This window comes from Xiphophorus couchianus, chromosome 16 (assembly GCF_001444195.1).
Source record: "Xiphophorus couchianus chromosome 16, X_couchianus-1.0, whole genome shotgun sequence".
Lineage (NCBI taxonomy): Eukaryota > Metazoa > Chordata > Actinopteri > Cyprinodontiformes > Poeciliidae > Xiphophorus > Xiphophorus couchianus.
Window position 1 is genome coordinate 5,951,657 of NC_040243.1, and position 12,049 is coordinate 5,963,705.

Consider the following 12,049-nt stretch of genomic DNA (forward strand, 5'->3'; position numbering starts at 1 on the left):
TCTCAGACATAATAAAAACAAATTAGGTATAGAGAAAATGAAGGTAGGCTGAATCTGAGTACCGCTAGTTGGTTCCTTGCTGACGCCAAGAGAAGTTTCACTAACAGGTGTGTCTACGTTGTATGTTTGCACATACTGACCTACATAGGAAACAGATTGTTTCATCATGCAAAATAGATTTTGGATTTAAAATTCAATTAATTTGCTTTATTTTGGGGGTTTTATTAGGGCGGGTCATTTTTGACCCATAGGACAAGGGGAGTAAACAGAATGTTAGGATCGCAAAAGGGTTAAAAGTTCATTGATACTCCTAAAAACTTTTCAAGTATTTATGACATTACAAGCACAAACTAGTAATGCATTTCACCAGGACCTTATACAATAAACAAACATAAAGTGGTGTATAATTTTGATATGAGAGAAAAATAGTACATGTATGAATGTATCAATCTGTTTTATTTTATGTTTGGTGAGCCTAAGGAAAAATTTCACATTAATAAATCATAAAACTTTATCTTATTTCTTACAAGAAATGTTACAAATAAAAACGTTAGAACTGTGAGTGTGAAATTTTTACAGCTCCTGATTGGATGGAGAGAATCTGTACGCTCTCAAGACTTGTAAATACTTTTTAACTGGATTTGACTGGGCCGTTTTAACTCACAAATGTGCTTTGATCCAAACTGTTTCATTGCATCTCTGACTGTTTGTTTTGTCCTTTTGGTGGGTGAACCTTTAACAGCGAGGTGAAAATGGTCCCAGAGAGAATACAAAGGTTGCCCAACAAAATGGTCAAAATGCTTTTATTTTGCACAGTACTTAAAGTTAAATACATTTCAAAACAGATAGGTCTTTATCTGGTTAACTGTTTATGTATTACCTTTTTAAACTGATGGACCAAACCACCCCAGTTTAATAGGTAAAGTACTGAAACCTTAAGAGTTTTTTCCACGATATGCCTGTAATATCTACAGTATTTCTTTTTTATGTGTGTATGTTATTTCTTATTTTTTGTTCTTATATTTTTGTACCTTTGTGTGAACCTACATGCCTTCATTTGCTGCTTGCACACCTGGATTTCCCAAGTGATGTGACAGTAAAGGATATCTCTATTTCTATGTAAACATCTCCAGACCTTCCTCCCTGTCTGCTGCGTTCATTTGGTCTTCATGATGCCAGTTGTTCCTTCTGAGGTTTTCACTGAACACCTGAGAAGAAATTACCTACACATGGAGACTATTTACTAATTAGATAAATACAAATGCATGGACTTATTAGATTTTTATTAGGAAAACCATTTAAAAACCCCTTTCATAGTTACTCATTACTTTGTTGTACTGAAAATCCCAACAGAACATTTAGATTTATAGATATAAAGCGACAAAATGTGAAAGAATCAAAGGGTGCAAACACTTTTGTAAGGAACTGTGTAAAATGTTAAAAGTAATAAAATGTGATCCCTTGGAAAAATACTTTAATATATGCATCTATCCCACGACATTCCTTCTGATCTGTACCCTGGAGAACTTTACAAATATTTCACTTGCTTAAAAAAAGTTAAATTCTGCATTAAATCTCAGTGACCTTGAACACTTAAAGGTTTCAGGATAACGATGGATGTGAAAAAGCATTCCTTCCATTTTCCTAGCAGAAACATTCAGATTCATAATAAATATTTAAGAATGTTCACTTCATATTTCCTCTTTCAGAATGCTTTTCACATTAATCTACAACTGACTCTCAGTGAGCCAGGCATCTATAACGTCAGGGTTTTTATTTTCATAACAGAAGTCAATGTTATGATATAAATTATTAACAGCAGTGGTCACAGTACTAATAGCATTCAAGAATTACTTCAGGATTAAATGTTACAAATGAAAACATTTTGAACAGCAGCATTCACACAGTTCAAAATTCATAATGGTTCACATAAAATGCAGTAGAATTTCCACTGATTTTGAATCATCTTCAATTTGTCTCCTATTTTTGCTGTGTGCTAAGCTCACAGTAAGTATAAAAAGTACTTTTTTTTACATCAACACAATTTAAAATTGTTTAAATCTAACATCAAGTGTAAAAGACTGCAAACTACAGATCCCACCATGCAAGTAATTATAAAAGAATAATAACACCCCTCCTCCAAAAAAAGGGGAAGGGCCGTTTATGACATAGTGATATAAATCATGAGGTATGAATTCAAGCATAGTCGGTAATTTGATCAACACTTCATAATGGAGGAAGTATGGGTCGGTTTCTAAGCTAGCTATTTCAAACTTTTGTTAATACCACCGTCTATGAGCCCCAATCATGTTCACAGACAAATTGGCTTGACCCGAACAAGTAGAGGCCATAAATAAATGACAAAAATATCTTGGAAAAACTATTTCAGTTGCTCTGTAAAATACTCCCAACCCTCACTTCCGACATCCGTCATGGCGCCTCGAATGATTGAGTGACTATTTGCAAAGGGTCAATAGGCACTTGCCCAGGGCAGCATTAAAAGGGAGAGGGGTATTCCAACAGACAGTTTGCACATCCTACTGACAACTTGTTTCTGGACTGCTTTGCATTTATCCCAGAACAGAATATAAATAATTTCCTCCATTTTGTTTTGTTTTGGGTGGCAGGAGGATTTGCTTGCCTAGGCCTCTGCTTAACGCAGAACCACACCTGCACATGCACACGCCAACACACCCTTACATACACACAGCACTATGCTTTTTATCCCTATTGGACTACTCTCCATTGGATTCACAGTCACCAAGGTGGAGCCTAAGTATACCCTCGCTGTGTAACTGCAACAAGAGCTTAAACTCCTCCGGCATGGCGTGGAATCCTCTCCTTCCTGTCATGTCATCGTAATAATGGTTGGTCAGCTCCTTGAAGGTCTGTGGGTGAAGACCGAATGGCCAGAAGCCGTACAGGTCGACGGTGTCACACAGTTCCAGCGCCATGCTTGTCACAATCATGCCAGAGCTGAGACGCACAGCCTCCCATCCTTGAGAGCGCCAGAACGTGTCAAGATCCTTTAAGTACTCTGGATGGAAGTAGATTGGTTGCATGGGGCTCCCAAAGTCTTGAATCGTGTGGAAAGCCCGCATGCAGAGAGCTACGTTTTTGACATAGGAAAACGCAGGAAGCAAAATCATGGAGCTTCCGTATTGGCACAGTTTCTCCATAAACTTCCGTCGACTTCCCAAAAGAGAGTCATACCTGCAAAAACAAAATTGATGTTAATAAAAACAAGCGAGATGATATTACTTAAGCTGAGAAAAATGTACACATTTTCTCACTTTTGTAAAAGTATGCTTGGATTTGCTGACACAAGGTCTGTCTTGACCCCAACGTGTTTCTCGTATCCATTTCTTAAAGGCGGAAGGTTGCACCTGAAAAACAGTAGCAGATATTTTTTAAAATTAAACAGGATTCTTAAATAATTTTAACTTCTGATACTTAGACAGCCTACTCACCTGATGACAAACTCAGCTGAGTCAATATCTTTTCCACAGCTGCTGTTTGCCAGGATCCCAGCATTCCCAACAACAGCACAAGAGCTGTAGGTTTTATTTGGAAAAGGAGACTCCTGAAATTACCAACAAAATTATTTAAAAACATATGATAAACATAGGATTTTTCATAGTTTTAACAATTAAAAGCATGCAAATAACTTATATTTAAATATATTTATAGGAATCAGTGATATATCTTGTTCCTTTGACTAATCCGCAAAAATAACTTTCAGAATTTAGGAAAACATTAATGGGTGGCACATTGATCTGAGTTGTTTTTATGCTCTAGTAAACAGTTTATAGTTTAATGTACATGTATAGAAATAATTGTCTTTTTTAAATGATCCCATTCAAATTTATATCCCCATCACATAGATTTCTGCTTAAATCATTGAATTTTTGTTTTTTGAAGCATTTCTTACAGTGATTGTGCCAATGATTGAGTCATCAAGAATAGCTATAATATTTTATTTATTTTTGGCACCTGTAGGAAGACCTCTCTGCACCTTCACTGATCAATAGCCAATCAATAACTAAAAGCTGTTTGGAACTGGCAGAAAAGATTTGGCCTTTTTTTTTTATGGGAGTAACATACATAAGTTCTGCTGCAAATCACACAGATGTATTTTCCTTAAAATAATTTAAGAATTATTGCCAAAAAGGATTGTAAGAAACCAAAAAAAGACAATTAAAAAAACAAAAATATCTTTACGGGTTAAGTGCGTTTGAAAGTGAACGACCATGTTAGCCAGTCTCATATCTAAAATAAATAACTGATAAATCGGTAACAAACAAAAATGTAACTGGAAACATGCAAAACATGAAACAACTTGCCTTCAAAAATGTGTCAAAATGCTCCGACTTCACCTCAAAAACCCTCTTTTTATCTCCATCTGTAGCAAGTATTGCTCCCACCAGAGTGTTCTTCTGAGTAATGATGGCCTTTTCATAACCTCTGACCTTTAAGTTCAGCTTAACTCTGGAAAAACACAAGGACTTTTATTTACTCAGCAGTTAGCAGAGGAACAGAACTTTAAGGTCTGATAGAACAATAGCTTTTAAAGCATGCTCTTTCTATTAAAGGAAGAAGTTAAGTCTTCTTTCCAATTCTTGGCATAACATATCAGTAATCCCTCAATAAGAAGAAGAATTACTTTATTCATCCCAGCAGGGAAATTATTTCGCAGTTACAGCAAGAATTTTTTATACACAGATTAACCAACACGTTCTCACTCCCAACACGACTTAGGACAATTTCTGACCATGTGTCTGACCCTTGACGCAAAGGGTACCCCCTTCAGCGTCACATGTTGACGATTTGGGCAGGTCACATGTTTTACGTGGATTATTCACGCGAAGGGTTCTCGTAACCGCTGCCGAACCTTAAAAACCCAACGATTTGGTTAGGTTTAGGGCAAAAATTACGGTAAGGCATAGTGTAAAACACCTCGCGTCACATATTGACGCGAAAGGGTACCCTGCGCGTCAACATGTGACGATGACGCACCGCCCATGCGTCAATACATGACGAGTTGGGAGTGAGAATGGGTTGGATTAACACACACACGACAGGAGCTGCATCTGCAGGCAGCCAGCTGAGCCGGCGCCATTTTTTTGAAGGAGGACATGTGGCAAAGGTCGTCGGGGAGTCGAACCCGCAACGTCCGCGGGTCTAAGGCCTCCAAATGTGGGGCGTGCTAACCCCCTGCGCCACCACAGCACGCCCCAGAGGCCAATAAAGACTTAATTTCGAAAAGTCAGTCAGTGTGATAAAAACAATAACTCCATTCAATCCAAGAGTCAATACATGAAGTAGAGCAAAGTAAACACATTTCTTTGAAAGCAAGGCGGGGCAATGAAAGGATGACAGGCCTGATAAAATTGTTTCTGGAAACAGTTTGAAAGGTTTTGGAATGCTGTTTAGCGTTCAGGCAGCAAGCTGATGGGAACGAGATTAAAAATAAGCTACAATTGATTTTGAAAGTGATATCTGTACCTTAATTCTTCGTGTTTTTCCTCCTGTCTCTCCCAGGGTTCGGAGTAAGGCTTTAGCATTTCGGTTATTTTCTTCCTGGATTTGCAAAAGCAGAAACACAAAAAGACAAGGAAACTGTGAAGTACTGACATGGTTCTGTTACAGCAAAAGCAAGGATTTCACTACAGCTGTGATTCTCAAAGGTTCCCTGAGGTTTGTCTTTTTTATTTTTGTTTTTATTTTCACAAGTGTTGCAACCCGAACTTGTTTCTGCTTTACAGGAATAAGGAGACACTACAAGTGTCTCCATGGAAATGAGACACAAGGGCCGAAACGACGAAAACATTTTCAAATTCTTGCACATAATTTGATATTACCTGGCAGACGTTTTTTATTTTTACAAACATAATTTAATGCTAAAGACATTTTTGTGTGTGTCTGATATTTAGATTGGACAGAGAATAAAGCGACAGACAAGGAAGTAATACAAAATATTGTCTTTTATAAGTATTTCTTGAGTTTTATTTAAAGAAATATACTTACTGACACAGCACTTCTAGAAAAACAACTTTTTAAAAAACTTAATTAAGCGTTTTGCTGAGCTTTGTTGAGGCAGGAGGGATCGTAAATGTTTTTTCCTCTAAGTGGGCGACTCTACCTAAAACCTTTGAGAATCACTGACCTAAAGGAAAAACTGACACTCTGTTCTCACCTGCAGTCTTTACAGGGTTTACGTTGGTTGGCAGCTTGCTTCTTATCAGGTATTTTCTCAGATTTGTCTTTGCTGGGAGGAAATAAAGTGTCAAAATCTGTAAACTGGCTTCATCGCTGCTGGTCTCTTATTTAGATGCACATTCATGCATTTATAACATATATATCCAAAAATGAATTGTCTATAAACTGGAGTACTTAACTTTTATTAAAAATCCATCTTTGCTTATTATTTAAAAAAAAATTATGACACTGTTCTCACCTGCAGTCTTTACATGGCTTAGCAGCTTGTTTCTTGTCATCCGTTTTTTCAGGTTCTTTTTTGATGGGCTCACTGGAGAAAAAATGGGTCAAGATCTGTAAACTTACATGAAAAAAATCTTCTTTTATTTACATTTGGATTCAGGCATCCAGACCTAACAAATCCTTTTTTTATTCAGTGGCCAGGTTTTATTTAACTTATATTTTCTCTATGTATTTAATACATAGACTCAAAGAAAAAAAAATGGCAGTATCATGTGCAAACCTTAAAAGCAATCATACGTACCGTGAACAGGAAGGTGTTTTAGGACACAACCAAAACAAATTTCATTGCTACATTAGGGTTAGGGTAAGGTCTATCATGTGATTGTTTTCAGAATGTAGCTGAAATTTAGCAAGAGCAGTTTGACATACAGGTTATGGGCCATGAGGTGAAAAAACTGAATTTTGTAGGTGCAGTACATTGTTGGACTTCTTACAACAGACAGGCACCAGGGATGACATGGCTGAAACACGTCTGTTAGCATTTTAGCTTTGAAAAAACATAGCTTTTGGGTCCTACCCAACCATTACAGCTGTTTTCTCAAGGTAATCCTCTGCATTGTCCCTTTGACATCTGAAGAAACTTGATGCAGGGTGAAGAGTTTAATGATTCAAAGCGTGGGTAGAAGTTATTCCAGAATGCCTTTCCGTGAGACTCGGTGGGGAGGATTAGAGTTGAAATGCTTTCGTTTCTTCTGCAAATGAGTTATTATTGCCTTTATGATGGCAATGCATCAAATGGCACAAAACTTTATTTTTTAATTTACTGAATGTATTTCAGACATAAAAACTCAGCTGACTCTGAACAGTGGTTATTTAGAAGACTACAGTTTGTGCGAAAACTCCATCAGAGCATTTGGAGCAATTTTAGCACAGTAATGCTCAAACCATTAGCCGATTTGGACAAAATCAGATTTGGCTAATATTCTCTAAATTGACTCTATGTGTCAATTTGTTTAATTGTTTAGCTGCAACTAAACAATTTTCTTTGTCAGTAAGAATGGGGTGATATGACATTATTTTTGCTAAAAGATAAAGAGCAGGTACAAGAGAATCACAGAAAAATCTGAATTAATCCTTTAATAATATGTTTTCATGCATAAATGGGGACAATCTCAGATGGATAAAAATTGTATCTCTATCTAACAACTTGCTGCGCTTTTTTGTTTGTTTCATGATTTTTATCCACTGGGGGAAAAAATGTAATAGACAAGACAGACGATCAGTGACTGATAACATAATGCAGAGCAAGGCAACAAAATCAATACCGCTTCCATTATTTTTTACAGACCATACAGATTAGATTTAAGTCAAACAACAGCAACAGATGTTTAATTTATTTCATGTTGGTATAATTCATCAACTTTGTTTTAAAGGATTTTTTTTCAGTTACAATTTTAGAGTTTTGTAAAATTTCCGGTTAGCTTTTCCGAAATATTGCCAAACTTCATTCCAAGCGAACCCATCCCTGACGCTGAAAAACCGGTCCATAGGCATATTTCTCGTTTGGATCTTTACCGCAAATTCTGCAGAAACTTAATTGCAGGAGGAAACACGCTCATATAACACCCACATGTCTCGCTTGTTCATAACTGCGAGGACTGCATAGAATAATCTTCCTTTCCATCCACCGTATGAATCTGGAAAAATCCCTCCCAAAATGAAAGAAGCTGCTCACCGTTTATATTTTCAGCATGTTTGATTTCCTCCGCACAATCAAAATGGCTCATTTCATTGTAGGAGCACCTGGCTTTTGTTTTATCTTTTGTGGTACAAGTAATAAATAAAATGCATCATTGTATTATTATATGGGGATTTTTTTTTTTGCTGTCTGATAACAAAAAAACAGACGCATGTCATTGCTATTTGCTTTGTGTCGACAAAACTGATATGCTTTTTTTTTTTTTTTTTTACAAACTTCTTCACTCTGGTTCTTTATATTTAGCATCTAAATAATTACACTGTGTGTACTGTGTTTTTTTAATTCTAAAGTATTTATGAATTTAGGTGACAGCTGAGCTTTCACAATGTAGAGTTGCCCAAGACAGCAAGACCAGATGGACGAAACTTTCCACTGCAGGACATATCATCCATTAAGAGTCTCAGCAACGGGAAGAATGCACCAAAATTTTGTAAATATCTGTATATTTTGTTCCCTAGAATGTGTAATTATGAGGTGTGTGTGACTGGAATGATGCAGGACGGTTGATGGACAGGTTTGGGTCCTGTCCATCAACAACAAACAAGTAACCCTGGTGAGTTTTGAAAGCGCTTATTGCATTTGATAAGATCACATTTTGATTTAGGAAGCTTTAGTTTTGTAAGAAAGAATTGAATTTATACCTCAATGGTTTATTGTCAAGTTCTTCCGTTTGTGAGACTTGAGAGCAGAAATCTATGAACTGATTCGAACTCTCCCTGAAACACAAGAGCAGATCCAGAAATGAGCGTCACTGATGTAGACTGATTTAATAATTGAATGACGAAAGAAACGACAAGAAAAGCAGCGACTGCTCATTCTTACCTGCGGAGGCTACATGAATCGGTGCTTTGCAGTAGATTGCGGTGAGGTTTCTTATATCTGTGGCGAGAGAAAAACAGGGTGTTGAGAAGAAATTATATATTTAATAACAGTTTTGCTTTATTCAGTGTGAGTGCATTGCATAAACTTATATCACTAACACGTGTGGGTCACATGTGAATCATCTTTTGGTGTTACAGGAACTATGAGACATTCTGTAATATCTTTCATCTGATGCACTATAAAAACTTTATACGCTGCAGAGTGTCTTTATAGAATCCATCCAGCCTTTGTAAGTGATTCTCATCCTCAAATCTGCTTCAAAAGTTGCAAACATCAAATTCTACCAGGATGAAACACTGAAGAATTTTAGGGCGTTCTGCATATTCCAGAACAGTTATTCACTTTATAAAGGGAATGATGCAATAAATGCTTCTTGTACTAAAACTCCAATTCTTAAGGTTACATCCAAACAGGATAATTTATTATACAACAAAGTCCAAATGAAAAGCAGGAGGTTTTGCATCATTTACACCCAAAAATCCTGCAAACTGTATAAGCAGGAAAAGGACTGCTGCACAATCACAGTGTCATTTTACAATTCATCGTTCTGCTGATGTTTGAGTTTGTTTTGTTTGTGGGGGGAAAGGAGCTTAACAGGTTACTGATTACTGAAAAATTAATTCATGTTTGTACTGAACAATATGTGATTCTTGTGCCAGTCTTAAAGGGAAAAAAATAATTATTTTGTAGCATTAGTTTACAGTTTAGCAAACTGTTGGAACGTCCATTTCTCTCTGGAACTAACAAAAGTTTTATTCAGTGTTGCTAAATAAATAGGTGAACATTTGTGGTCAGATGTTTACATGTATTTGTGTTAATTATATCTATTTATATTCAGTCTGCTTCTGACTTTTTTTGCAGCATCAATGGTCCTATTTTTTTTTTTTTTTACTAATTTACTGTTTATCTTTTTTGCCCTGCAGTTTTATTGCTTCTTTAATACCACTCTTCAAGGACAGTTCTGATGGCCTGAAAGCGTTGTGCTCTTCAGAGTTTCTACTGCTGATAATCAAAAAGTTAACAAGTTAACATGAAATGCAGCTTAAGGCATCATGACAGGACAGTTTTTGTCCTTGCACAATGTTTTTTTGTTTTTAAACCTGTAAAACACATAATCTAGCTGTCAAGTGATGAACCCTGAAGGAAGACAGGAGTTTCTCCAGAATTTAATGTTGCATAAAAAAATACAAGAGCCGTTCAGAGTAAGGATGGCTTAAATTTATAAAAAGCGTTAATCTTTAATGCACAGATCTGGTGCACAGTTTTATGAGTCGGCATATCGTTTCATCTTTAAAAAGCCGTGTAATAGAGCCGTCTTGGCTGTCACATTTCACATGGTAGAAACAAAGCGTGCTGCTACGAAATCAATCATAATGATGGAAGGCCTGAGATTATCTTATTTAAATGATAAAAATATTGAGACACATAGGATAAATTTGTGAAACTTTGAGTCTATCCTGTTTATGGTTTTGCTAGAGACTTTTCAGAGACTTTTAATAAGCAGAGGTGTGAACAAGTTACTGTTTTCTGAATTACAGGTAAGCCTCAAATATTTCTACTCAAAACTGCAAATCAAGATATGCAAGTTTCAATTTTCAAATATAAAACGTTACATTCTGAATCTTAAGTAATGTGAATATGTAACTTAATCTAAAAGTAATGATAATGATTTCCAGAATGCTTTTATAAAATGTTTTTTTTTTGACAAAACAAGCAGTAAGAGCAATTAACCTAGTACTTAACCTTTATTTCATCTGTGAGACGTTTGCTGTATGGTTCACAATTTCTGCCATTTGTCAACTTTAAAGCACTCAAGGATCACAAGATTTAGATTTTTTTTTTTTATCAAGACCAGTAAATATCTTTTTTTTCTGTCCTTACAAAAAGAAAAAAGAAAATGCAGTGGCTTAAGGAAATAAAGTTTTTCAGAAAAAAAACCCATTTGTTTATTAGTATCCCTGATTCATCCGTTTAGTTTGCAGCAAAGCCTCTAAAAACGTAGGAACTACAAATAAGAAAATTTCAGGATGAATCAGGAAAATGCTATTTCAGTCTGGAGAAATGGTAATCTTTTAAGAGCAAGTATGCTAAATTATAATACAAAAAATAATGAAAAAATGTAAACCTCAACTGATAAGCAGACACACATAACACTTCAATGTTAAACATAGGAGTACGTGTATCTTTAATGTTATGGACATTTATTTAGTCATTTTTTTCTCATTTATTTCCATACTTTTTTAATTTACTTGGTGACCCAAGTGAACACAAACTGGTTAAAAAGGTATATGAAAAAACATAAATTACATATTTTTCTTTTTCAACAATATCAGCTTTTACCACTACCTTATTTGAACCTCAGCAGCAGGAATCTACCTCTGTACGCACAGGGTCACTATGAAGACCTGAGACCCTGAACATGTCAAAATGTTTGTTTACATCCCATAGACAGAAGTTTAACTTACCCTTTCTCCATCGTATACCAGATGGGGAGGACCAGAAGGCTCCCCAAAAAGAAGACATTCAAAAAGAGCAGCAGTTTCAACACCTGTCCCCTCATGCCTGTTTTTTCTGTTAATCTCACCTGCTTGTCTTTTCTCTCACAGTCTAGTTTTCTGTCTCATTAACTCATTAAGTACTCTGTGTCAAACTATCCCCTCCTTCGTGGAATTACTTTTTACTGTTTTTTTCCAGTGCTGAACTTTGCCACTTGTGTCAATGCCTCAGACAACTTTGAACTTTAACTGAAATAACTGGCATTCTTGGAATTTACCTTTGTTTCTGCTTCCCCCTAAGCGTAGTTTATCCTGATATTTATTCCCACTTCGGGCAGATTTAGGTTTAGAAATGTTTTTTGTGGTTTGTTTTGACTAATACGTTTCCTTTTACTGGGAGAAATATCCTTACTTGGGATTTTTCTTTCAGAGTCTGGACTTGGATCTGATGGAGAATTGGTGGAGTTTGTTA

At 36.0% G+C, this 12,049-nt stretch overlaps 1 protein-coding gene across 1 annotated transcript; it reads right to left on the reverse strand.

Annotated features, from left to right (window-relative positions):
* Nucleotides 1-408: 408 nt before the first annotated feature.
* LOC114160378 (alpha-2,8-sialyltransferase 8F-like) lies at nucleotides 409-11,558 on the reverse strand. Its single transcript, XM_028042955.1, has 10 exons — nucleotides 11,548-11,558; nucleotides 9,023-9,079; nucleotides 8,842-8,916; nucleotides 6,458-6,529; nucleotides 6,197-6,268; nucleotides 5,506-5,580; nucleotides 4,344-4,488; nucleotides 3,471-3,583; nucleotides 3,294-3,386; nucleotides 409-3,213 (listed from the first exon to the last, which is right to left on the reverse strand). The coding sequence occupies exons 1-10, from the start codon at nucleotides 11,556-11,558 to the stop codon at nucleotides 2,736-2,738; spliced, it is 1,191 nt and encodes a 396-aa protein (XP_027898756.1). The 3' UTR covers nucleotides 409-2,735.
* Between the last annotated feature and the right edge of the window lie 491 nt (nucleotides 11,559-12,049).

Coding starts and splice junctions, on each gene's coding strand:
- LOC114160378 (XM_028042955.1), bottom strand. Junction 6,530..8,841: donor CTTGACAATAAACCATTGAG/GTATAAATTCAA, acceptor TTTTTTCTCCAG/TGAGCCCATCAAAAAAGAAC. Junction 3,214..3,293: donor CCAAGCATACTTTTACAAAA/GTGAGAAAATGT, acceptor TTGTTTTTGCAG/GTATGACTCTCTTTTGGGAA.